General features: G+C 55.4%; 1 protein-coding gene across 7 annotated transcripts in view; it reads left to right on the forward strand.

The window, feature by feature from the left end:
* The window catches only part of KCNJ12 (potassium inwardly rectifying channel subfamily J member 12), a 42,493-nt gene that overhangs the window by 12,599 nt on the left and 2,993 nt on the right, over positions 1–26,901 (forward strand). Inside the window, exons 1-3 of one of the 7 annotated variants that reach the window (XM_047833857.1) lie at positions 22,284–23,469; positions 24,219–24,266; positions 24,429–24,713. In XM_047833857.1, coding sequence (XP_047689813.1) covers positions 24,464–24,713 — 250 coding nt within the window. In that variant the 5' untranslated portion in view covers positions 22,284–23,469; positions 24,219–24,266; positions 24,429–24,463. Of the gene's footprint in view, positions 1–19,796; positions 19,919–22,283; positions 23,470–24,218; positions 26,801–26,901 lie in introns of those variants that run through there. The other 6 variants (XM_047833859.1, XM_047833856.1, XM_047833853.1 and 3 more) reach the window with 6 other exon arrangements.

Genomic DNA, 26,901 nt, shown 5'->3' on the forward strand with positions numbered 1-26,901 from the left:
ACTTTCCTGCCTTGATAAAGACTATCTACAAAAAACCCTATAGCTAACATCATATTTAATGACGGGAGACTTTAAGCTTTCCCACTTAGATCAGATACAAGGCAAGGATGTCCCCTCTCACCACTCCTTCTTAGCATTATACTGGAAGTCCTTGCTAATGCAATTAGGCGAGAAAAGGAAATAAAAGATATATAAACTGGGAAGAAAGATAAAAGTGTCTTTGTTCACAGATGACATGATTGTCTATGTAGGAACGTCTGAAAGAATTGACAAAAAACAAATAAGCCCTGGAGCAAATAAGCAATTTAGCAATGTTGCAGGATACAAGGTTAATATACAAAAGTCAATTGCTTTCTTATATACCAGCAACGAACAAGTGGAATTTGAGATTAAAAACAATACCGTTGATATTAGCACTCCCTGGAATGACGTGCTTAGGTTCAAGTCTAACAAGATATATGCAAGATCTTTAAGAGGGAAACTCCAACACTCTGATGAAGGAAATCAAAGAAGAACTAAATAAATGGAGAGATATTCCATGTTTATGGATAGGAAGACTCAATATTGTCGAGATGTTAGTTCTTCCCTGTCTGATCTATAGACTCAATGGAATCCCAATCAAAATACGAGTTAATTTTGGGGCGCCTGGGTGGCTCGGTCGGTTGAGCGTCTGACTTCGGCTCATGTCTCATGGTCCGAGGGTTCGAGCCCCGCGTCGGGCTCTGTGCTGACAGCTCAGAGCCTGGAGCCTGTTTCAGATTCTGTGTCTCCCTCTCTCTGTGACCGTCCCCGTTCGTGCTCTGTCTCTCTCTGTCTCAAAAATAAATAAACGTTAAAAAAATTAAAAAAAATATGAGTTAATTTATGAATATCAACAAACTGATTAAAGTCATATGGAGAGGCAAAAGACTCAGATGAGCCCAACATATTATTGAAGAAGAACAAAGTCAGAGGACTGACACCACGTGACTTCAAGACTTGCTATAAAGCTACAGGTATCAAGACAGTGCGGTATTGACACAGGAATAGACAAATGGATCAAAGGAACAGAGTGGAGAACCCAGAAATGGACCCCTATAAGTATTGTCAACCAGCTCTGACAATGGAGCAAAGATAGTCTTTTCAACAAAAGGGGCTGGAAGAGCTGGACATTCATAAGAAAAAAAAAAAAAACCTAGACATAGACGTTGCACCCTTCATAAAAGTTAACTCATATTGGATCATAGATCTAAATGTAAAATGCAGAAGTATTAAACTCCTGGCAGATAACATAGAGGAAAACCTAGATGGCCTTGGATCTGGTGATGCCTTTTTAGCCACACCAAAGACACGATCCGTGAATGAAATGATTGACAAGCCGGACTTCATTAAAATTAAGAACTTCTGCTCTGGGAAAGGCAGTATTAAGACAATTAGAAGACAAGCCATGGACTTGGGGAAAATATTTGCAAAAGACACATTTGATAAAAGGCTGTTATCCAAAATATACAAAGAAGTCTTACAACTCAACAATAGGAAGCAAGCAACCTAATTGGAAAATGGGTCAAAGACCTGAATGGACGTGTCAGCAAAGAAGATACACGGATGGCAGGCAACATAGGAAAAGACACTCCACGTTATATGTCATCGGGGAAATGCAAATTAAAACAACGAGATGCCACTGCACACCTATTAGAATGGCCCGAATCCAGGATACTGTTGACACCAAATGTAGGCGAGGACACAGAGCAAGAGGAATTGTAATTGCTGGTGGGAATGCAAAATGGTGCAGCCTCTTTGGAAGACATTTGGTTCTTAAAAACTGAACATCCTATTACCGTATGATCCAGGAGTCATACTTCTTGGTATTTACCTAACAAAGTCGAGAACTTACATCCACACAGAAACTGCACGCAGATGTTTATAGCAGCTTTAGTCACGATTGCCCAAACTTGGAAGCAACCAAGATGTTCTTCAATAGGTGAATGGATAAATGGTGCATCCAGACAATGGAACCTTATTCAGCAAAAAAAAAAAAAAAAAAAAAAAAAAAAAAAAAGGAGAGAGAGAGAGAGATCAAGCCATGAAAAGACACAGAGGACTTTAAGTGCAGATTTACTAAGTGAAAGAAGCCAGTCTGGAAAAGCTATATGCTGTAGGATTCCAACTATGTAACATTCTGGAAAAGGCAAAACCATGGAGACAATAAAAAGGTCAGTGGTTGCCGGGCGTGGAGAAGGGGAGATGAATAGGTAGAGCACAGAGGATTTTTAGACAGTGAGACTATTCTGTATGATGCCATAATGATGGATACAAGTCATTACACATTTGTCCAAAACCATAGAAAGTACAACGCCAGAGGTTAGCCTTAAGGTAAACTGTGGACTTTGGGTGATTATGATGTGTCAGTTTAAGTTCACCAATTGTAACAAATGTACCACTTTAGTGAGTGATGTTGACAGTGGGGGAGGCTGTGCATGTGTAGACTCAGCGGGTATATGAGAAATCTCTGTACCTTCCCCTCAATTTTGGTGTAAACCTAGAACACCTCTACAAAATAGTCTTGGAAAACGAGTAGTCTTGGATGCCAACCCCCTGCCCTCACATGTCAAGGGGCAACTGAGCATAGATTTCTGAATAAGTGACCGTAGAATACACGGGAGGGAAGGGGACATCTGATCGGAGACCTTCATGGAGTCAGGGAGGAGCCAGGAGCATATCGGAGGGAAGCGGGCCCGGGGAGAGGCCAAAGGTAGGTGGTGTTCCCCCATCGGGGTCAGGGACTGGTGTGGAGAACAGAACATCATGGCTGGAGCAGCGTGAGTAAGGAGGGGGCCTCGCAGGTGGCCGGGAGGCCATGCAGTGCTCTGCTATTGTTTCCTTCTTTCTTGCAACAGCAAGCGTTTCTTTCCCACTCTCTGGGCTGTGGCCGTGGCCCCGCTGAGTGGGTGTGAGGAGTTAGCCTTGCATCTGTCAGGCTTTAGTTGGGTTCAAATCCCTTTCATGTGACTCCGCAAAAAAAATATTTTTTGAGGCAAAATTCACATGACATAAAATTAACCATTGAGAGCGAGCCATTCGGTGGCATCTAATACATTCACAATGGTGTGCAAATGTACCTCTCATCCTGTTCCAAAACGTTTTCATCGCAAGACAAAACCCTGTACGCATTAAATAATCACTTCCCACCCTCCAACCCGCACTCTCCATGCCCCCATCCCCTGGCAGCCTCTGCTTTCCGCGTCTGTGTATTTACCGATTCTGGACATTCATATACGTGGAATCATCCAACTTGTGGCCTTTTGTGTCTGGCTGCTTTCGCTTGGCAGAGTGTTTCTGAGGCTCATCCAGACTTCAGTGTGGCTCAGTACTTGATGGTTTTTAGGGCTGAATGATAGTCCATGGGTGAATGTATCACATTTTGGTTATCCTTGGGCAGTTGACGGGTGTCGGGGCAGTTTCCGCCTTTGGCTGTTGTGAGTCGTGCTGCTGGGAACAGTCATGTACATGGTCATGTGTGAACACTGGTTTTCAGTTCTCTTGGGTCCATACTTAGGAGTGAACTGCTGGGTCATATGGCAACCCTGTGTTTAAGTTTCTGAGGATATATTATCTTCCGCCACTAAAAGCACGCTCTCTTGAGCGCCCCCTCCCCTTTGGCTTCTGCTCATCTCTCTGCTCCCTGTAACTACAGAACTCCTCACTGCGTGTGTCCCCAGTCGCTTTCCCCAATTTCTCCTCTTGGCCTTTGCCCCTGATCTTTGTACCTATGGTGGCAGTACAAACTGCTCAGGTCCAGGTCACCTGGGTCCCCCTTGGTCACCTCCAGAGTTCGTCTGGCTCACCGTCAGCACCGTCTGGGCCCAGGGCCCTGGCTCCCCCTGGGAAGGTCTGCGTGGCTCGACATCCGCCCCAGCGCCTTGAGGTGCGCTCACTGGGGTGCCCTCTCCTCCCCGCCAACCCCGGGCCTCAGCCGTGTCCTCAGCCAGCTCTCGGTCTCATCTCTCATCCAGGCCTGCCCTCCACTTCCAGGCTCAGCCCCCTCCCTGCCCAGCAGCATCTCCCCTGCGAGCTCTTACCTTCCCCTGATCCTCTGCCCCCTCCCCGGGCGGCAGGCGACCTCCCACGACTCCCAGCAGGGCTTCAGGTGGCCAGCGGGTTGGGGGAACTGAGCCACGGCTTGGCCTTCTGGCAGGACTGCTTCCTGGCTCCGCCGCTGTGGCCTGGACTCCTCATCTGAACGGTGGATGCAGGCATCCTGCTGACCACCTCCTAGGACTGTCCTTACGGTGAAGCAAGACAATCAGTGGAGGGTGCCCGGTGTGTGGCCTGCATGGGGTGGGGTGGGCTTTCTGAAGCGGCTTCCTATCCTGTCTTTCTTCCTGAGCTGCAGCAGCTTCTACAGGAAGCGGTCCAGGCATGCCACAGAGCTTTGTTGACCCTCAGTTTCCCCATGTGTAAAGTCGGAATAATAAGCTACCCACTAGAGGTCCTAGCAGGGCTCTGTGTCTAGGAGTTCCCACAAGTTCGGCACACAGTGGGCGCTCAACCTGTGCCTGCTTGGGGGTCACGGACGAGTGTGCTCAGCAGTGCCCAGCCTGGCAGGCAGGGCTCCTCAGGGAACGGGGGCCCTGCCTGCTACAGTGGGGATGGAAAGGCAGGAAGGGGACAGATGCCACCTCCTGACAGGACCCCCCTCTACCCCTCCCTCCCGAGACTGCAGCTGCTTGAGGCGGAGGCACAGACCCAGCTGATCCCCCACCCCCTCATCAGCCTGTCAGCACCGAGGATCCGGCAGGAGCCCCCCACCGGGGCTGTGCCTGGCGGCTGGATTTGGAGGGCGTCCAAGCCACCTGGCTCCCCTTGGCCTGGGGATGCTGGTACTGTTGCGAGTGGAGGGTTTCATGGTCCCCTGCCCTCCTCTCTGTTTCCCATCCTCACAACCCAGGAGTCCAGGCACATGGGGTCAGTGTGAACCAGCCGTGTTCACAGGGCCAGGCCCGTGGTGATGAGTCCCGTTTGGGGACAGTGTAGACGGACGTGGACTGTAGAGACAGGTGGAAAGCCATTGGAGATGGGGGTGCGTGGTTCCGTGTGTGTGGTGGTCGTGCAGGGGCCCTGACCGTGGAGAGGGCGTGCGCCTGAGTTCTGTGAGCAGCTGGGAGAGATGTGTGTGTCCTGGCCAGTGAAGTGGATGTGGCCCGACGGCACAGGTGGGGAGGGCGGCGCGGGTGGGCGTGGGGAGTATACATGGGTTGGTCCCCCCGCCTCCCCTTTCCCTGACCCTCGGTACCTTCTGCCCCTCTTGCCCAGCCCACCACTCTCTGGGGAGGGGCTGAGGCTGCTTCTAGGCCGGGGCTGGATTTGTAAGTCATTATTGTGTCCCTTGACATCACTCTAACACCCCGTTCCCTGCACCACGGTGCCCGTGTCTCCCCAGTTCCCAGGTTCTCTGGCTCACCTGTCACCTGCCCTCCACCTGCAGCCGGAGGGAAAATACAGGCTCCTGGGTCTCTGGAAAGGACGTTTACTGGAGGCTTCTGCTGCTTCAGAGTCTTATGGGTGCTTTCACAAGATAACCGTGGAAATGCTGTCCTCTTGGCATCCCCAGTTACAAAGGAGGACGTGAGGCGCAGAGAGGTTTGAGGGATTTTCTGGGCCCCCAGGTGCTCCTCTGAGCCCGGGTCCAGGGGTCTGGCTCTGGCTGACGGAGCAGCCGTCCGAAGCCCAGCTTCAGGGTCCCACACAGTCTGTCCTTATGTCACTGGCTGTTCCCGGGGCTGGCCCCGCCCCCTGCTGCCCTTCCCTCTGCACACAGAGCCCGTGCAGCATCTTGCCCTTGTGCAAGGCCTCGGGTGTTTTTGCTTTCTTGCTCACAGGGCCAGCACTCTCTGCAGGCCATCGATCTGGTGTTGGGGGCCTCTAATGTCCTTCTGGGGGCCTGGGGCCCCTGTCTGGGCTGAGCTGCCGCCACCACTAGGCAGAGGCCTAAGCAGAGGGAGGCCAGGGGATCCCAGGCTATGAGGGCCCCTCCACACTTTTCTTCAACAACTGATTGCCGAGTGCCCGGTCTGTGTCAGGCGCCAGGCTTGTCTCAGTGTCCCCACTTTACAGATGAGGCCCCAGAGGCCTGGAATGCACAGTTCAGCCCCCCAAGTGTGAAGCCAGCCCCTGTGCCCCTTCTGTCCTGCCCCACACTGAGGGCCCTTCTTTGGCAGAAGGATCCTTCTTCAAGCTGGGGCTGGGGCACTGAGGGCGCTAATGGTCACCAGTGCGGGCCTCTCTTGCCGCCCCACGGGCTGGAGCAGAGAGAGGAGTCCAGATCTGGGCTGTGACTCACATGAAGTCTCCAGTGTTCTCAGGCCACTTCCCCAAGCCTCAGTTTCTCCCCTGTAAAATTGCAATATCTACCTCGTAGGACTCTTGTATAGCTTAAACAAGGAAATCTTTGTCCTTGGGGACAAGGTGTGGTATATAGTGCACTCTTAGTAAACATAAAAGCTTAAATTGTAGATTGTTGTTCTGAACACAGACATGGAGCCCTTGTACTGTGCCCGGCCCCGTGCTGGGTGACCAGAAGGTCGGCTTGAGGCAGGGGTGGTAGGGGTGCCTGGTGTGGTCAGGGCTGTGACAGAGAAAAACCCAGGAGGCTGCAGAGGCTTAGGGGCGGCTCCAAACCCAGCCTGGGAGCCTGAAGAAGAAGCCAGAGGTCAGCCAGGAGGTGGACACCCTGCGGGTTAGGGGGACAGCCTGGGCCAAGGCATGTAGGGGTACGGCCTGCTGGGAGTTGAGTGTGGCCAGAGATAAACTGTCAGATAAACTGTCAATTCATTTTCTTTCCAAAAACTCTTTCCTGGCCCTGCTGGGGTCATAGAAAAGGGGTGCCTGAAAGTGCTTGAGGAGCCCCGGAGCTGGCAGGCCTGGACAGAGACCACGAACACACAGTGTGGTCAGCGCTGGGATCCGCGGGCCTCTTCCCTCCGTATCCCCGGGGCCTGGCCCACAAATGCACCTGCTGCTGATCATGTTGACGTGTTAATAATATTTCTCTATGCCAGGCACGGTTCTTTTTTTATGAACTCATTCATCATCACAGAGCAATCACGTCGTCTCACCCCTATGTTACAGATGGGGAAACCGAACACGGTTGAACACGGTTGAACAGTGCTCAGTTCAACAGTGCTTGAACACGGTTGGTGCTCAGGCAAGGATTGTGGACTGGTCCAGGGAGAGGAGAAAGGTGTTCTGGTTTTGGCTTAGGCAGGGTAAGTCGGGGAGGGGGGCTCTCCTGGCTGGGTCCCCCCAACCCCCCACCCTGTCCCGTTGTGTGGTCCAGGTACAGCCTGCCCTTCTCTGGGCCCTGAGCCCCTGCAGCCAGTCTGGGACACCTTCTGCTCCCCAGCTGGGCCACAGTCCTCTCGTCCCTGGGTCCCTGCCAGGCCTGGCATGGCGGCCTCTCAGGGTCTCTAGAAGGCAGATACTGGCCGGGGGTTGCTCAGAGGTGCCTGCCACCCTGACCTTGGCGTTGAAATGCGAGTGGGGGGCTGGTTGGCTCTCAAGTGCTTGCTGAGGTCGGAGATCAGTGCTGTACACGCCTGGACGTAGTTTGTTCCCACAGTCTCATAGGGAAGGAGTCACATCCTCAGCTGACAGGGAAACAGAGGCTCAGAGTGGGGAAGCCAGGTGCCCGAGGTACACAACCAGGGAGTCACAGAGTCAGAATTTGAACCCAGAGCTGGCCCACTGCAAAGCTCGTGCAGTCTGTATTCAAGCAGGTGCGGTACCTCGGGCTTTGCAAATAACGTGAATGCACAGTGGCCACTTGCTGGGTGACCACTGCATACCGGCCTCATCCCGGCTACCAAGTTCTCACATGTCCACCCCAGCCCTCGGAGGCACTGTCAGTTCCCATCTTATAGATGAGGACACTGAGGCTCAAAGAGGGGGCAGTCTGTCTGGCAGGATTTGGGATTCTAGCCAACTCCGCTCCCAAGGGTCTCAGGAAAATCCAGGGGTTATGGGAGCTCTGGGTTATCCAGAGCTCCCCAGCCCGATGTTGGTGAGGCCTGACCCGTCCGACTGTGTGAGGGTCCCTTCTCTGTGAGGGTGATGACAAGAGGGTAGCGCTGTGATTTGAGTGCCCTTCACGCTTGTCATTGTGTTGACAGCTGGAGCTATACCAGAGCCACCCACCCTGCGCCTCCACTTGGCTTCTGGGAGGCGGGGCTGGGCACTGAGGTAGGGCCACCCCCTGGCAGGTGAGGGGACCCTGCATGGCTGTGGCTTCAGGTAGCAGTGGAGACTGGCTGCCCCGAGCCATTCTCCTTCTCCTGGGGCTGCTCCCTGGGCACATCAGTGGGGTCTCCCGGGGCAAGGATTAGAGCACATTATCAGTCAAGGTCACCTGCCTGGCTTCCATTCCTGGCTATGTGACCCTGAGCAAGTCATTGTACTTCTCTGAGCCTTGGTGTCCTTATCTGTAAGACAGGATATCTACGACCTCGTAGCGCTGCCCTGGGGCTCCGGGAGGCCAGATGCTGGGATGTAAAGTTACAGGCTCTGGGGCTGCCTGAGGTTTACTTCCCAGCTCTGCCTCTTACAGGCAGTGTGCTTCAGGTTAGTGACTTCACCTCTCCGAACCTTCGTTCTTCATCTGTTAAATGAGGATAATGGCAGAATCTTTCCGGTGGGGCCTTGTCAGGACACAGTGAGGCAGTCAAGGTAAAGCCCCTGTCAATGTGAGCCGAGGTCCTGTGCCACAGGCTCTCAGCATGGGCCCACCGTGAAAGAGTGAAAGAAATCTGGACTTCTCCTGTCTGAGAGCCAGAGTTCCCTTCCCAGAGGCCACCCATGTGGGGCTTTCAGCTCCCGGCTGCCTGCGTGAGCAGATCACCAGCGGTTTCATCCCGTGCACTCGTCTGATGAAATATAAATAGCATGCAATGTTTTTGAGCGAGGCCAGGAAAGCGTCTGTGGGTCGTCCCTCCCGGCCTAGGCAGTGAGGCCGATGAGCTGGCCGTGGGGATGAGAAGGAGATAGGAGCTCGTGAATAAATCATCGCAGGATCTGGGCTAATGGCCCGGCTGTGGGGCGGTGCATGCAATTTGTGCGTTAATTGTCCAGAGAGGGTGACTTCTGTGTGGGCACGGCCCAGGGTCCCCTGGTTTGCAAAGTGCCTCGTGTCTGGGGCGCCCTCTTCTGGGGTGCAGCGAATCTGGGAGAGGGCTCTCCCGGGGTATTTGGCAGTCGGGGTCTGTGGCACCCACCTCGTCCCTTCTTGCTTTCCTCGTAGGTGAGCTCCCAGGACTCTAAAGGGATCTTACACAGGGGATGCTCAGAAAACTGGGCCTGATATGGGTCCTTGGACCCGTGTCTTGGCTCCTGGCAGCCGACAGCCAGGGCAGGGACTGGGCCTCAGATCCAGTGGGGGTAGGAGATCTGTGAGCAGAAGCTGGGGGCTGGGGGCTGAGCCTCTCCCCATCCGGGCCCTCCACCTCCTTTTCTTTTCCCAGCCTCTTTGTGTTCAGTGGTTTGGTTTTTTTTTTTTTTTTCCTTTGAACCAAGGCTGTCCCAGCTTAGCCAGCTCCTGCCCCGTTGCCAAGGTGACCAGACCATCTCTGCCATCCTATGGCCACTGCCAGGGTTGGGCGAGGGACTACAGTGCATGCACATGCACCCAGGCTGAGCACACATGCATGTGTGTGCCGCGCCTTGTAAAGCTTAAACGTATACCTACGTGTGTGCAAGGGCAGACACGTAGAGACCCACCCCATGGTGTCCAGCCCCAGCACAAATGTAGGCACAGATCTGTCCTCGTGAAGGCACAGGTCTGTGTCTGTGTGCACACACCGCAGATTGCACAGGCACCCATGTGTTCCTGCCGAAGAGCAGGAGCGCACATAGCCCCAGCCGTACGTGTACCCCCGAGTGTGAGACACCAGCTCTCGGGGCTGCCCGCTTCATACCTCCCACTTAGCTTCTGACCACACCCTAACTCTCTGCACAAGCGCCTCCTCTGGTCACCGGAGCTGCCTGCACGTGTGGCTGGCGGGGGATGAACATGTCCTCCCCGCACCGCCCCCACGCCCACCCCCACCCGGGGCCCTGTACCCATCAGTGGAGTGGACGTCAGGCCCCCGCAACCCCCGCCTCCCCCAGCACCACTCGCCCCTTGCCCCTTGGGGGGATAACCGAGGCTCGAGTTCTGGGCACCAGCGGGCCGGAGCCTACGTGCCCTTGGCAGTGACTTGCTGCCGTCCTTCCCCTGTTTCTGTCTCCCGCTCCCAGGATCACCTCCCAAATAAACTTCCTGCTCCCGCATCCTTCACTCAAGGTCTTTTCTGGGGAAATGCAAAGTGGGGCCAAGTGTCTACACTTCCCTGACACTCCTAGAAAAACATGCACCCATACCTCAGGCTGTAGGTCCATGCAAGGATGTGCCCACACATGAGCACCTATTGTGTGCTGGCCCCTGATCTGGGCACTTTGCGTAAACTAACTCCACTAATTCCCTAAACAGCAGTACCAGGCAGGCAATATAATTGGCCCGCGTAACCGATGTGGAAATTGAGGCAAGGGTTAATCCTGTAATTGTGTCTTAAAGGCGGAGGCAGGGCAAGCTGGAGCAGGCAAGGGCTGGGACCAAGTGTGGGAAGAATCCCTGGGCCCCTAACATCTTCCTCCTGCCGGCAGATGCTGGTGTGAGAATGGGGTCAGGAAGCAGCCTCATTCGTCCTCTGAGCTCTGGCCATTCACCCCAGCCACTGACACACACGAACTCTCCAGGCCTCCAGGCCTCCAGGCCTCGCCTGAGGAGGAGACGGCCCTCTGCGCGCTGACTGGCTTGTAGCTTTGAGGTGCTCGATTCCCTCCCTGAGCCTGTTTCTTCCTCTTGGGGGAGGACATCAGGCAGCGTCTCGTAGGGTTGTTCAGAGGAATATAGAAGAGGTGCTAAATGAAAGCTTCAGGCATGAGAAAGCTTTTCCTGGGGTTCTCAGTGGCTGCCCCACCTGCTCTTGGGGCAGAGACCTGCTGGTCACACCCCCAGGCCCTTGCCCCGCCAGCCCTGGGCTGTCAGCAGTGCCCCCGCCCCTGCCCCCGCCCCCCCCCCCTCCCCGCGCTGTCCTGCCCCAGCATCAGTTAGCTTTCAGGAAGAGGCAGACAGCAGCGCACAGGGAGGCTCACTGCAGGAGGTGGTCCTGAGACATCTGGAGAGACTGGGTTCTCCTGGAGACATTAGGGCCAGGCTGGCGTAGTCCTGTCCAGGGTCTCTCTTCCCATGGCCCTGGAAGTCTTGGATTCCCATCCCCTCTGCTGTGGACCAGCTGTGTGGCTCTGGGCAAGGTGCTCACCCTCTCTGAGCCCGTCTCTGGCCTTTATCAGGAGGAATGATGCTGTGAACTGAAGCAGCATATGTCACAGTGTTGGGTGTGCCTGGTGCACGGTTGGTGTGCAGTTCCGGTTTGCTGGGGTTGGAGAAGCGTGTGCGGTGGGGGGAGTCGGGGTGAGACAGCTGTGAGGTCACAGCATCACTGCCCTCTGGCTGTGGGTCCCTTCCCACCCTGAGCTTCAGCTCATTGTGACATTGGGCCAAGAAGATCCTGTACCTCACCCAGGACTAGACGAAGGAATGCCTGGAAGACGATGCTGTCTATACTCATCCCTGTGTTCCAGAGAATTCCTCAGGCTCATGTTCCTGGCCTGGGCCCCAGAAGGGCTCCCGAGTGACTTTGGGACCAGGCCAGGGGGCATCATAGGTGGGTCACAGGCCGAGGACCCACCCATGCCCGCTCGGACCTCATCTTGCCCGCCTCCCTCTTGCCAACCCTCTTCCTTCAGATAGCAGCTCCTTCTTGCCTTTGGCCTGTGCGTTTGGCCTCCCTGCTTGAGCCCTGTGTCCTCTTGCAAGCCCTGGCTTCCCCCCAGGCAGCCGGACCGCGCCTCCCCCCGTGGTCGTACAGCCTCCGGTGCAGCGTGAGTCTTCTCCATTCATTCATTTCCTTCTGAAGTGTCTGTCTCTTTCCCTACCTGTTAGAAACACCAAGGGGCACGGGCTTTTCACCCTGTTCCCACTACACCAATTCCAGAGATGGAGTTGGTGCTCGATGAAGACATGCTTGTGGGATGGACGGACGGACGGATGGATGACGGATGGATGAGTGAACGCGTGAATGAATGAATGAACAAATGAATGAACGAGACGGCCCAGGTGACTCCACCATTTCACGATGATGCCCCAGTCCCGACCTGCCTGGCTGTGGATGCCTTTGATGTGCACTTGCTCAGGATAATGTTCTTGAACGCGTGAGAGAACCCACATAGGACCACAAAGGAAACCAGAAACGTGAACTGTTTATCAAAACGTTATTTTAGAATGTGTGATACGGTAATTAGCACGCTGTTGCTTCAGAATGCCTTTGCTGGCAGCACCTAGAACAGGCCCCAGGACCAGCCATACTGAGCGCCAGGCTGCTGGGCTCTGCTGCCTCCATTTGTCGCAGAGGGGATGGTACATTTTACAGAGAGAAAAGGGGAAGTTCAGGTGTTTTTCCCATCAAGTTCAGAGAGCCCTGGATTCCATTTTGGGGCCCCAGGGTAGGACCCCCTGGAACATGCTACTGAGTGGCAGGGACCACACAGCCCTGCCTCTGCCCCACGTGGTCCTCCGGACCTCCCTGCACCCCTCTCCCCTCACTCAGGCTCCCTTGCTTTGGTGTCCTTGAGCAGCCCTCGTGAGGGTTTGGGGACCAACACAGGCCATGGCAGGGAGAAAAGTTTAGCTGCACCCTCAGTGCCACCTACATGGCTGTTCTGGGTAGGCAGGCACTGGGATGTTTCCCAGCAGGGTCTTATTAGGGGTAGGAGGACCCTCCAACACCCTGAGGCTTGGCCTGGACCCCCCCCTGCTGACCTGGCAGAAAGCTGACATTTCCTGCTCCGTGGGCTTGCCCAGAGCTCAGAGGGGACTCTGATGATGACAGCCTTGCCCCTGCACCCTGCAGGGCTGCTCTGCTGTGAGCCGTTAATAGGGGAAGGAGGTGGGAGACTCCCCTTCCCCGGGCCACAGCCTTCTCTCTGAGGCAACATGAACAAACCCAGAAGAGCTTCTCGTTTGACAGATGGGGAAACTGAGGCCCAGACAGAGCAAGGTCCCATGGCAAGTTGAGACTGAAGTGGTCTTGGGATGGACGGCAGCCGTGCCCGCTGCTTTGCAGTGCATGCCTTGAGGGTATTCCTGGGTCATAGTGGCAGAATCATGAGGGGCCTTCTGAGACTTAGTCTCCATTGTCCTCCATAGCCTCTTCTAGAACCTGGACCGTGCTCAGGGCAGTCAGACCCAGGCCCTGGCCTTAGGGGGCCCTTGGCCTGGTAGGGAAAACTTGGAGGGATAGGTAAGTGCCACCCAGCATGGTCTGGTCAAAGATAGAGTGAAGCACAAGCGGTAGGGGCTTGGAAGGATGCATAAGAGTTTGAGGGAGAAAAAGGAAGAAAGGGCCTTGGGCAGAGGGTCTGGCATGTGGCAAGGCAAGGCGGTGGGAAGCATTTCCTCGGAGCACCATTTTTGGGACCTGGGTTATTACTGCCACTGGCAGATGAGCAAGAAGCAGCTCAGGTGCTCCCATCTACCCAGCTGGCGGTGTGTCCCCAGCCAAGTCCTCTCTCTGAGCTGTTTCTGTCCCCTCTCACCTCCCCTCCTCTCCCTGGCGTACGCAACTCCAGCCCTGCTGCCCTCCCTCCAGTTCCTTAAACACATGGAGCAACCTTCTGGCCTCAGGGTCTTCGTTCTTGCTGTTCCTACTTCCAGGAACACTGTTCCCACATTTTCTTCCGTAGGTCTCAAGTTTTCTGAAAGACCTCTGGAACAGTGCCCACGTTGCCTCTGGAATTGCTTCTTTTTCTTCCCCTCTAACATGTTCATTGTCCGTCTTGCTCCACTTGAATGTTGGCCCCAAGCACTGTATCTGTACGTTGTAGTCTCAGTAGATACCTGTTGAGTGAGTTAGTGAGTATTAAGTGTGATTCTGGTGAGGAGGTGAAGGCCCAAGCCCTTGGCGGTGCCCCCAGACCTGAACTGTAAAGAGGAGTCCTGGGGTGGAGTGATGAGCCTTCTAGAAAGCCCCCTCTGTTTTCATGGACTCCTGATCTTAGAGCTCAGCCTCCTGTCCATGCCGGAAGGAACCCCGGGCCCCTCAGAGAGGTCTGGCAGGCTCTCCCAGTGCATTTTCTGTTCTCCAAATAAAAACAAATTTGCCAAATGAGGACAAAAAAAAGGGAAGCTAAGAAAACAACCATCCTTGTGTTTCCCCCTGCAGAACATCGGGGTCATTGGGGGACTGAGGCCAGGGGTTCAGGCCCCGATCCTGCCCTGCCTTGTCCCAGACAGGCCCCACATTGGGCCCAGACTGATACGAAGAAATGCAGCTTCCAAGAGGGGGCCTTTTCCCCGATGGGGGCAAGGCAGGTCTGGAGGACTCACTAGGGAGGAGGTGGCTGGAGCACAGAGGGACCAGAGGCAGGATACCTGGGTGATAGACTCAGCTCGCAGTCTGGTAACCTTGGACATGGCCATGATCCTTTCTCTGCCTTATTTATTCCTCTGTCAAAAATGCTCGTGCTATTCCACCTGGAACATTCTCTGATGCAATGCCAGGCACTCAGCTGAAGCCAGGCACTCCGTTCAAGGGGCCCGCGACATGTTGTGGGGACTCAGCAAGGAGTAACAGGGGACCCAGGGAAATCTTGGAAGGCTTTATGGAGGAGGCATCCTTTGAGCCTGAAGAATGCATTGAGTTCTGGAAGGCAGAGCAAGGCATTCCACTGTCAGGGGCCATCTCATGCTGGGCTCTGAGGTGTGGACATTCCTGAGTCGTCACTTGCTGGGGATCACATGATACTCAGTGGGGAGCCCAGCTCTAGCACTGGGTTCATTTCTACTCTGTCTTTTTCTGTTGTTGATTCATAAGAACTCTTTATATATTTAAGCACTCCAGTCCTTTCTATAACATTTTCATTTACCTTTTTTGCTTATGATGGACTGTGATCAACAACATCATAAATATTTTTATGTTGGTAAATTTTCCTATCTTTTCTTTCACGGTCTTCCTTGTCCCAGGTTGTTTCTTATAACTTTATTTCAGGTCTTTGCTCTCCTGTGCACATGCTGGATGCTTAGGAAATGTCTGAGACTCCAATTAAGTTGAAGCTTGAAGCATTACAGCTGTAAGAAATATAGAGGCCATGGTGCCTTTGCTCACTGTATTCCTCTTGCTGGAGTTCCTTCCCACTCTTCCCATCTGTTCATTCCTTCCTACTTGGAGTCAGGTCCAGTCCAGGCCCTCCAGGGGCCTATGCCCCTCTTCTAGAGTGAATCAGGGCCTCAGATATATGATGATGGGAACGGGTGGGGGGCCAGGAAATTTCCAGCTAGGCAACCTCCATGTACTCACTTGCTGAAACCCCACGAGATAGATACCATTATTAATTCCATTTTACAGATGAGAAGATGGGCTCAGAGAGATGATATGACTTGCCTAAGGACACAGAGGAAGGGACAGAGATGGGACTTGAACCCAGGTCATATTGCCCCAGAGCTCATACTTTCATATTTCCTTCTGACATCTCATAGCCCTTAGGATCAAGTCCGAGCTCCTTAATAGGTTATCTGGCGCCTCTCAGGTTCTTGGTTTCTCCATCTGTTAATGTAATGCCTTGGCCCCAGCACCTGTGCATGCAGGCACTTCTCTGTTATTAGAGTGATAAAGTATGTCCCCGCCTGTCGCTCTACACCCTCCTCGGCCCCAGATCCCTTAGGATTCTGGAATGTTGGGCTTGGAAGGGCCAGCCCCTGGGATAGGAACAGGGAGGCTCCGAGGTGGGGAGAGCCTTGCCCAAGGCTCGGTGTGTGAGGAGCAGAGCCAGGTGGGGACCCTGATTCGTGAGGCTGTCAGTGCCCCTCACTGCACTGCGGTCAGTCTTGGGCTGGGCTTCCTCCTGCTGCTCCCTCCAGGAAGTCCCCCCTGCACCCTGACCGGGTTAGACATCTCCCCTGGGCTCCGAGGGCTCTGACCGTGGCTCTGATCCAGCCTTGTTGTGATTGCTGGTAAACTCACTATCTCCCTTGCTTGGCAGGGTGCCCCATGCAGACAGGCATTTATTTGCTGGTCCATCCAAGTCACTGGTGCCCAGCTGAGCCCGGCAGGAGCAGGCCCTCAGGAAAGGTTGACTGCAAGAGGGAGGCCCAGAGAGGGACAGAGACCTGCCCCAGGTCGCACAGTGAATCGGAGCGGAGCAGCAAGCCCGTGAAACCCCCAAGACCCCCTAGGTGTCATCTGCTCCTGGGACTCAGTGAAGCTTGGGGATGGCACAGTGTCTGTAATGGCCACTCTAGTGGAGGGTTCCCAGGGGCCTCTGTCCTCTGCTGCTCCCAGGGGCCTGGGGCCAAGGACACCCTGTCTCCCTCCTGGCCCCGCCCCCCTGTAGAAGGATGTTCTCAAGATAAAAATACCCTCAGAAACATTCCTTAGTGTCTGGCATGACCCGCCGTCCATCCTGGGGGCCAGAACCTCCTGCCCTGGCTTCACCTTGGGGCTCAGAAGGCAGATGTCCGCTTCTCCTGGCCACTTGGCGCAGCCTGTCCCTGGGATCGATGTGTCCAGCCCCTGTCATGGGCTGTGGAACACGAGGGGCCTGAGGGTTGCGTGCCAGCCAGCACCGTCCAGGCACAGGGGAAGGAGGCAGCCAGGATTCTGTCTGTGCAAGGTCATGGCTCTCCTGCTTTGTTGCCTGTTGGGATGCACTCGGAGAGGATCACACGGGGCTGTGTGGGAGGGCCAGGGATACATATGCCACCTTTCAGTCCTGTGGGGAGTCCCCACTTCTGCTGTCAGCTGCCGGTGCCGGTCAGAGCCGGAAACCCGCTCTCGGAGAACACGGAAGGGACTTGGCACTTGTCGTGGGTCTGCACCGGGACAGGGCCTCAGTTTACTCCCTCGACAGTCTCCTGAGATAGGCGGGGTCTTCCTGTTTTGCAAATGAGGAGGCTGAGGCCCAGAAAGGGCCCTTCATGAGCTGGGGTCAGCCAGGCTTGAATTAGGGAATCGGGGATCACCGGCCCCCTCGGCCGCACCCCGCCCGGGAGGACTGTTGTGCACGTTGGTGACAGCTGCCTCCTCCCAGAGCCCTGCTGTCCCAGGCCCTGTGCCCAGAGCATACCTCCCTCACCACACTGAATTGCAAGGCACATCCGCTGGGCAGGCGTCATCAGCCCATTTTGTGGAGGAGGAAGCTGGGCCTCAGGAAGGGGAAGTGCCTTGCCCCACGTCCCTGGCGATGTCAGCCCAGTGTTGGCTGACAGGTTGGCACTGACGGGGAGGAGTAGGGAAGCCTCAGTGTCCATCCAGGTGCTGCCTTCACTTGCTGGGAGACTGAGGGCTGGTCTGGCCTGTGTGGGCTCGGGCCACTCCAGGGTTATGTGCAAGCCACGCCCCCCCACCCAGCCTGTCCTACCTAGGACTGTGACTGTGACCCGTAGAAGCATTTGGAGGACTTCAGAAGTTTTGAGTTCACATGATGGGCTGCTGTGGCCACCACAGGGTGGCAGGGGGACCACTGGACAGGCTGTCCAGAGACCTGGGTTCTTGTCTCCAAGCTGCCTCTCATTCAGTGGCTTTCTGACCTTGGGCGAGTCACTTCTCTGCTCTGAGCCTCAGTTACCCTTAGAATGGAGCTAATTTTGCCCATTTGTGAGAAAAAATGTGTCTGGGTTTGTGGGTCTGAAGAAAGCCCCTTCCAGGAACTAGGGCACCAGGAACAAGGTTGAGAGAGCCTGGGGCAGGCCAAGTGACCAACAGGAAGCGGGGAGGGGCAGGCTGTCTCACACCCTTCTCCCTAAACTTCTTTGGCTCCCATTGCCCTGTGACACCTCCTCTTTCAGAGTTCCAGCTCCAGGTGACCCCGGAGCAAGTGACTTAGCCTCTCCCAGCCCCAATTTCCCAGTCTGTCTAGCTGGGAGAACTATCTCTCCCTCAAGGTGGGGCTGTGAAGCTTGGAATAACTGAAGCCAAGAGCTGAGCACTCAGGGCCAGACAAAGTGTAGGCCCATTCAAGGGGAAGGACATAAGATCAGGGACTTGGACACAAGTCCTTGCCATGGAGTCTCCCAGCTGTGTGATATGGTCTATGATGGACTCTCCCTGAGCCTCAATTTCCCCATCAGTTTTGAGAGTGTAAGGGCTAAGGGAGGCACCCTGCAGACCCATGGCAGCTGCTCAGGGAATGATGAGGGACAAGAAAGCAGGGTGCTGAGGACTGGAAGTCTTGAGGTGAAAGCCTGGAAGGTGAAGAGGGACGAGCAAGACATTCCCTTATGGAGTGAGCAGAGGCCCAGAAGGGGGAAGTGAGTCACCCAAGGTCACACAGCTTGTGATAGGCAGAGCTGCGACTTGAACCCAGGCCTGTGAGCCTCTAAACCCACTGCTGTCACCTGCCCCAGGAGGCTTATGATGTGGGGGTGACTCACCCACAGTTCCCTTAACCCCAGCCAGAAAAGCCAGTGTGACAGTGGATTGCAGCCAGCCTCAGCCGCGAAAGGGTGGGGCTCCACGGGCTCAGTGGCTGGGAGGTGGGGAAAGGTGAGAAGGGCCTCTCAAGTCAGTTTGCCTCTGGAAATTCACAGAGCCCCTTCCCGCCACACTCTCCCCCGATGCACACGGTGTGCCGGAAAGAAAAGCAGGGGCCTCCTTTGACAGTGAGAAAATTGAGGCTTATGGAATGCTGGGACCACGTAGGATATGTGTATGCCTAATACAAGTCTCTGACAAGTTACTGATGTGTACCCATCCATGTAGCCATTTATCCACCCATCCACTCATCTGTCTGTTCATCTATCCCACTCACCCAACCACTTCATCCATCCAGGCATTCATTCACCTGCTCATCTCCCCACCCATTCATCCATCTATCCATCACCCACCCACCCACCCATTCATCCATCTATCCATCACCCACCCACCCATTCATCCATCAATCCACCTATCCCTCCATCTAACTAGCCATTCATCTAATTATCCATCCATCCATAATCCACCCATACACCCATCCACCCCTTCATAATCTACCTACTCACCCATCCATACACCCACTCACCCACCCATAATCCACCCACCCATTCATCCACCATCCATCCATCCATCCATTCATCCACATATCCATCTACCCATCCATAATCCATCCATCTATCCATCCATCCACTCACACACCCACCTACATGTCCATAATTCATCCATTTATTCATCATCCATCCATCCATCCATCCCTCCATCTGTCCTTCTCCCCATCTACACTTGAATCCTGTGTTTGGCACTGGGAAGGCTCTGTAGGTGGTGGCTAGGAGCATAGGTTAGGGATCTGAGTTCCTCCGTGAACTTAGGAAAATTACCACATTAGCTACATCTCTGGAATGAGAACAGCAATGGTTTCAACCTTGTGGGGTAGTTGTGAGGATTACATGAGCTGATCTCTGTAAAACACCTACCACAGTGTCTGGCATGTGGTAGGCCCTCTATAATGATCAGTTGTTATTTTCTCTGGGGACCCATTTTGTTCTGCCCTTATTTGGTTCTGAAAGGTTTGATAGGTAGACTTACATTCTGCGAAGGTGTGAGGTAACAGAGGTGTGGGCTGGAGGTCTCTTCCACCTCCTGTGGGGCCCCAAGAGAAGCAGCAGAAGTGTGGGTTCATGTAGAAATTTCAGACTTTTGAGCACTTGTGAGGAGAGCAGAACCACCGACAGTAACTTGACTTTGTCCTATTAACTTTAGGGTCTTCTAGCAACTGATTCCTCTCCAGCTGGTGCCTGGGAAATGGCAACTGCTGCTAACACAGACTTGAAGACAGCCACTTGCCCCCTCAGCACCGTTACTTAGAAGATAGGACTCAAGAGGTAAGATTAAGGTCAGCAATGTGCATCTATCCATCTAGTCATCCACTCAACCAAATACTCGTCTGTCTGTTTATCTGTTTACTCCCCTATCCAACCACTTTTTGACCTCTCATTAACCCATTATCCATCCACCAGCTCCACACATCCTTCCACCCATTTGCTTTCTTTCCATCTACCTATCCACTCACCTACCCAGCCCATCCAGCCATCTTTCCATCCATATATTCACCCATTTCCCAATCATTCACCCACCATCCCAGCCATTCATCCTTGCACCCCAAATCCCATCTGTTTTTCCATCCACCCATTCATCCATCTAGTCATTCATCTATCTGTTTATCTGCCTTCCCACAAATCTATCCATCCATCCATCCATCATCCATCCATCCGTCTCTTCATCGACCCACTAATCCATCCACCCAACCCACTGAATCATTTCCTATCCACCTAACCCATCCATCTTTCTGGTTACCACCCATCCGTCCGTCCGTCTGTCCATCCGTCCATCCGTCCCATTTATTGATGCTTGTGCTCAACTACCCACCTGTGCATGTATCTGTCACCTCATTAATTGATCCATCCAGTTCCTCATCCATCTGCTACCTGCTGCAGATCCCCTCATCCTTTTGTTTGGTCAGTGGGCGTTTTCTGGGTGTCCTCTCTGTGCCAGGCCTGCACCATCCTCTCTGGACCTCTGAGGTTGGTCAGAGATGGGGCCTGGGGAAGGGCAACTCACACAACGAAGAAGGTAGCTTCTGGCCACAAGAGGAGAAGCCTGGGGCCAGAGAATCCAAAAGTGCTCCCTGGAAGTGGGGGCCTTTAGCTGATCCCTGACAGATGGGAGGATTTTAAACATTCACTTTAGCTGTGATCTGGGGGTCCGACCACATGGGGGGGAAGGTTGCCGCAGCACAAGCCATTAGATGCTTGTTGGTGTGTCCGAACAGGAGTGGCCTGGACCGGAAGGAAGATGTGGGTGAGGAAATGGTGGACAACTTTGAGAATTCAGGAGGGAAAACTACACAGGACCTGGTGAGGCAGTGGATATAGGGGCTGAAGGAGAGAGAGGAGGCCAGGCAATTGGGGAAGTGGTCAGGTTACCAAATGACCCTATGAGGAGGGACAGGAGGAGGGGGATGGTGAGGAGGAGGTAAGGAGGAAGGGGGAGAGGGTGAGGGTCAGGAGGGTCAGGAGGAGGGGGAGGGAAGGAGGGAGAAGGAAGTAAAGAGGAAGAGGATGAGGATGAAGAGGAGGGTGAGGAGGGACAGGAGGAGGGGGAGGAGTGGATGTAGGGGAGGGGAGGATGGGCGAGAAAAGCAAGGAGGAGGGGGAGGAGGGGGGAAGGGCACAGGAGGAGGGAGGAGGTTTGGGAGAAGAGGGGGAGCCATGGTTGGCCACATGGTCCTGTGGAGCATCCAGGAGGGGAGGCTCGGGTCTGGGGAGGCAGCAGAGAGCTGGCACCAGAGGAGGCTTGTCAGGGGCAGGGAGCTGCCCCTCAAGGAAGGCTGCCCTGGGGGCAATTAGTTCCCTAGCCTGCCCAATGCGTGAGCAGAGCGCGTGCCTGTGGCCAGAGAGAGCTCGGGCAAAAAGACTAGCATTAGCGGTTGGAAATTGAGCAGGTGGGCCCTGCAGTGGTGAGGCCTGGGGGATGGGCGGGGCACCAGTCATCTCCAGCATCATACTGGGGTGTCATCACTGTTTCTCTCCTTGGGCCTGGCATGGGCTTGCCACAGAACACCTGCACTGTGTTGACCCTGAATGTTTGCAGGCCATGGTGTGCACTGGGGGCAACGGCTGTCTGTGCTTTGGCGGAGGGGAGGGGAGTTTGGCCTGCAAAGGTCAAAGGACACTGTCTTCTTCTTCCCCGTTGTGAGAATGGAAATGGTGCCCCCAACCCTCCATCTCCCCTCCATGCAAACTCTTGGCCCCCTCCAAGGTGACCTCGGCCTCCTCCCGGGCCCTTGAGTGTGCCAGCATGTTCTCCCTCTTGCTCCACGGTGCCCCCGACCCCCTGCCAGCAGTGCCCCGCCCCCTGCCTGTGCACTCCCAGCCCTGGGTGCGTTTCGCTGCTGAGGTGCTCTGCCTGGCTGGGGTGCACCCTCCAGGCCTGGCCCTGCCTCTCACTTCCTGTGTGACTGAGCAGGGGAGCCCCTCTTGGAGCCTACAAATCAGAGATTGGATTCTTCAAACCCTCTTTATTTTTTTTTTAACATTTATTCATCTTTTGATAGAGAGCATGAGTGGAGGAGGGGCAGAGAGAGAGGGAGACACAGAATCTGAAGCAGGGTCCAGGCTCCGAGCTGTCAGCACAGAGCCTGACACGGGGCTCGAACTCACAAACCGTGAGATCATGACCTGAGCCAAAGTCAGACGCTCAACCGACTGAGCCACCCAGGCACCCCATTCAAACCCTCTTTCTAAGCCTGATGGATAGTTACTAGATTGAGAAAGATTCTGGGGCTGTGCCAGGACACGCGAGAAATAGTTCTCTGATGGATTAGTGACGTCTGCCATGGGTATGGGGTAGAGGAGGGGGTGCCAGCTGCGTGTAGGCCACACACTGGCTTTCCCTGAACCAAGTGATCTCCAAGGATTTCTTAATTGTAGGCTTTGGTCACGAGGTAATGAGTGCCCCATCCCTAGATGGTCCAAGCAAGGGCTGAGTGGCCATGGGTCAGGGGTGCTGGTGCGGGGCTTACCTCTGCTTTTGGTGCCAAGATTTGGGATTTGTATGTCTTCTCAGCACACGGCGTGACAAAGGCCTTGAGAACTGAGACAGGAATTCAGTGTCATGCCTGGAGCCTGGCCTCAGGGCCTGGTAGGATGGGGTGTGGGCTTCTCTCCTAACCCTGTAGACTGGGAACTTGCTGCTTAAAGGCAGTGTGACCCTGGGCGAGTGATTTAGTCTTTCTGAGCTTTTGTTTCTTCATCTGGAAAATGGGGATAATAGTTATAACATTGTGGAGGGATTAAGTGAGATAATTTGAGCTCTTAGAACCCGCCCTGGCATATAGTGAGCACTCAGGATGCATTGATCAGTGTGCTCCCACCTCGGAAGGTGCTCTGGCCAGCTGAAAGCCCGAGAGGCAGGACCTTGAGCCCCTCCCACTCTGGGCTCCCTCCACTGGCTGTTGTAGTTAGCGCTTTCTCAATATCTGAGAATGTGGGCCCAGGCCCTGTCCTCTTCCCCTCCCGGATGTCACCGAAACCTGAGGTGCCCAGAGCCTCAGGGGACTGGGCATGGGGTGTCCTGCTGCATCCGGAGGCACCTCCCGGTGACTTTTGGGCCCCACCTTTGGGTCATGTGGTAGCTGCCTCTCTAAAAGCTCCCAGCCCGGGCCCTGTCGCCTTCTGAACACACTGGGGGCCAGGAGTCTTGAGTCTGCAGACGCTGTGCCCGGCAAGGAAGTGGGCTCAAGAGACAACGGGGCTGGGACAGCTTCCCCGTCTCTCAGAGGTGTCTGGGTCTGTGCTGCCCACTGCTCCTTCTCTGCCTGCTGGACTTGCCTCGCTCCCGGCCTGCGGCGTTGAAGTCACCTAGGCTCGCTCAGGTAGCACAGCCCTTGCCTCTCTCCTGCTCCCCTCCGGGCAGTGCCTGGGATCCCCACTGGCCAACCTGGGCATCTGCCCACAGCGGTCCCAACTGTTGTCTTTACTGTCTCTTCCAAACCCACGAGTGGCTTTGTGACCTGGGACGAGTCTCAGCCTTAGCTCTTGAATCTGGGAAATGGGGAGCCGGCCTCTTTACTTGCTAAGGCCTCTTCCAGCAAAACAAATCTAATTCCATTTCTTATCTGATCTAACCATATGCATCCATTGAGCAAGAGCCAAACAGGCGTGCATATCCTTGGTTGAGGATATTGTCCCACATTTCTTAAATCAAGTCTCTAAAGACCACAGAGCTGCGTAACCTTCTTGCCACACCTGTGTTTGTCTGTGTGGAGTGTCCTTGGGATGTTTGGCAAGTTTGTGGTGCTGGGTTTTCTACTCATGGGTCCTCTTCTGGGTCTTTCTTTGTGGTGCTGTATTCACCAAGAGCCTGGGAGGGGCTTCCCACACCCCTAGAATCACACACACACACACACACACACACACACACACACGTGCATGTACCCGCAGGCATATACACCCAGTAGAGGGGGGCCGTGGGAAGCTGAGGACCGGACTGATGCCTGCAGCTCTAACTCTATCTCTGATCCTTACTTTCTGGGTGACTCTGCTCATAGTCTCAGTTTCTACCTGAGAAACAGGGGAGCAGGGTGTGAACGTGACCTTGTTGATTTTCTCTGTGTGGTTTTAGGAGGAACACCAACAGAAGAGGGGTTCCCCCACCTGTGGGACACACTGGGTGGGTCCCAAGTGCCCAGCCCGGGCACAGACACCAGGAGTCACTGCAGCAGCCTTCCCTGTCTGGGCGCTGCTGGCCAGGTGCGAGGCTGCCTGGCTGGTGGGAGCAGCGTGCCAGGCTGGGCTCTCCGGCCTTTGATTCTTCTGATTCTGTCCCTTGCAGGCCTCGAGCCGCTCAGAGCCCCAGTTGGAGCAGCCATGACCCGCTGGACATCCCTCCAGGCCTCCAGGCCACATAAACCTGCCCCCTGCGATCCGGTGGCCTCCCGCCGGCATCTAAGTACCCCGAGCCTGGCCACCTCTGCCTGGAGGGTCCAGGAACCCGGGGCTGAGCCATCTTCTCGGCGCAGTCTCCGGGGTCCCCACAATCGCCGGCTCCCTGCCTCCTGGGCTGGGCAGAAGCAGCATCCACCATTACAGCCTCAGGCCTCAGCTCCTCAGACCCATGGTGAGGTGGTCAGCTGGAGTAGCTATGGGGGGAGGAGGGAAGTGAGAGAAGAGGCCCCCGTGGAGCCTAGAGTCCCTCATGGCATGAGACCTTACATTAGACAGAGTGGTTTGAATTTCACCTCTCCTGCCTTGCGGCTGTGTGGCTGTGGAGAAGTCGCTTAACCTCTCTGAATCTCCAGTCAGAGGAGAAGTAATGTTAGTAGCCACCTTCTTGGCTTTCTGAGAGGATGACCTAAGACCAGCAAATGCTGATGAGTCTGGCCTGCTTTCTCTGCAGTTTGAGGCAATGAGAAACGAGAGTGTCACACATGTGCCACAGCCCCGGGGATCCAGAAGCACCTGGCAGCTGAGACACACCCTGGGACGGGTTTGCAGCCTGGGTGGTCACGTGAGCTTCTCCCGCACCTGTCTCCCAGGGGTTTGAAGCAGAGGTCAGATGTCATGCTCCCCCTGAGGCTCTGGCTGCCCCTGGTCACACAGACCCGGGCTGAATGCCAGTGTCGCCTCCCCCTGGCTGTGTCACTTCCTGTTTCCCGGTCTCTGGTGGGTGCCCAGCCACCTGCCTCTCTGCTTCTGGCCCGGCTACCGTGGGGGCCTTCTTATCTGGGGCCTCATTGTCTTCTGGGCATTCGAGGGCTCCCAGCCTTGTCTAGCACTGACCTTCTAGCGTGACCAGAGGAGGGGATCAGGGGTGAGTGAGGAGGAATACACCTGACTCCTCAGTGCCTCGGCCAGGCCGGCCGGCCAGGGTTCTCCCCCTCCTTCCAGTCCAGCCCCGCTGAGCCAGGCTGGGGGCCTGAGCACTTGCAGCCCCGATGCTAATGGCCAGATGGCCTCAGTGCCCGCAGGGCCGGGCGGCACCGTGGCCTCCGGCCCGCAGATGCCTCAGCCTGGCACCAACAGGCCAGCCCGGAGCCAACGGGGCACTGGGGGAGGGGCGGCCGCCAGCCTGTGTGTCTGGGGGCTGAATGCGTGCTACCGGCCATGAGAGCAGTATTTATCCGGCCACGGGTGCTGTGCAGCGGGGCACGCCCTGAGACTTGTTGGTGTGCGTGATTGTATGTGTGCGTGTCTGTGGCAAGTCAACCACGTGCTCCCCTGCGTGGGCCCAGGACAGTGATGCTTCTGAGCACCCCCTATGTGCTGTCACTTGGAGCTGAGAAAGGCAGGGATAGGGAAGGGCCCTGGGCCGGGGTCAGTCAGGGACCTCTCTGGGCACTGAACTCGTGGACCCCCTCCTAGCTACTGCTGGGGACTCAGAGGGTGTGGAGAAGGGGTGTTGGGAGTGGGTGCCTTGGGGCAGAGCCCGTGAGCGTCAGGAGGGTGTCCTCGGGGCCAGGCTGTGTCCCAGACCCTGGGCATGAGACAGCAGCGAACGAAACAGCACACCCCCTGTGTTCCGGTGGCCGGGGATCTCATAGTGGGAACGGCAGCCAAGCCAACCCCATGCATGTCATTGCTGTTATTACCACCATTATCAGGTCACCGGTCGGTGCTTTGGGGTTACGGTGAGGACCTGGGTGAGGTGGTGCAGTCTCCCGAGGGTGCAGGAAGACCTCTGGAGATGCTCCTATGGCATTGAAGCCAAGGACCGAAGGAGGTGAGGTGTCAGGAGGCTGTCTGGGAGGAACGTCCAGGACAGGCTTGAGGAACAACGTGGAGGCGGTGGGCTGTAGCCGAGTGAGTGAGGCGGAGGCGGGAGGTGGGTTCCGAGGGGTCCCGGGCTCCGCTCACGCAGGCCTTGCAAGTGCCAGCAGGGACTCTGGCTTTGAGCGGAGGACGGACAGGCGCCCCCACCGCGGCTGCCTCTGGACTGGGGTTGGGGCAGGAGCATCAGGGTTGGCGAGGTGGCCGCCATACTGGTCCGGGTGGGTGATGATGGGGACTCGGGCCACGGAGGCGGGAGAAGAGGCAGGATCCCAAATAGATTTTGAAGTCAGAGCCTTTGGGGTGGGACCAAGACGAGTTGAGGATGAATCCAAGGTTTTTGACCGGAGCTGCTGGGAGGACGGAGTGTCACTTTTCCAAGCCGAGAGGGAGGATAAGGAGCCGGCTTAGGAGGGGAAATGGAGAGTCCGGTGATGGGTGAGTTAGGGCGAAATGTCCGCCCGCCACGTCCGAGGGCTGGGTGGGGGCGGAAGCACGGGCCGGAGTGGCCTGCTCCGCCAGCCATGCCGTCTTCTCCG

Source organism: Prionailurus viverrinus, chromosome E1 (assembly GCF_022837055.1).
Source record: "Prionailurus viverrinus isolate Anna chromosome E1, UM_Priviv_1.0, whole genome shotgun sequence".
In the NCBI taxonomy this organism is placed as follows: Eukaryota; Metazoa; Chordata; class Mammalia; order Carnivora; family Felidae; genus Prionailurus; species Prionailurus viverrinus.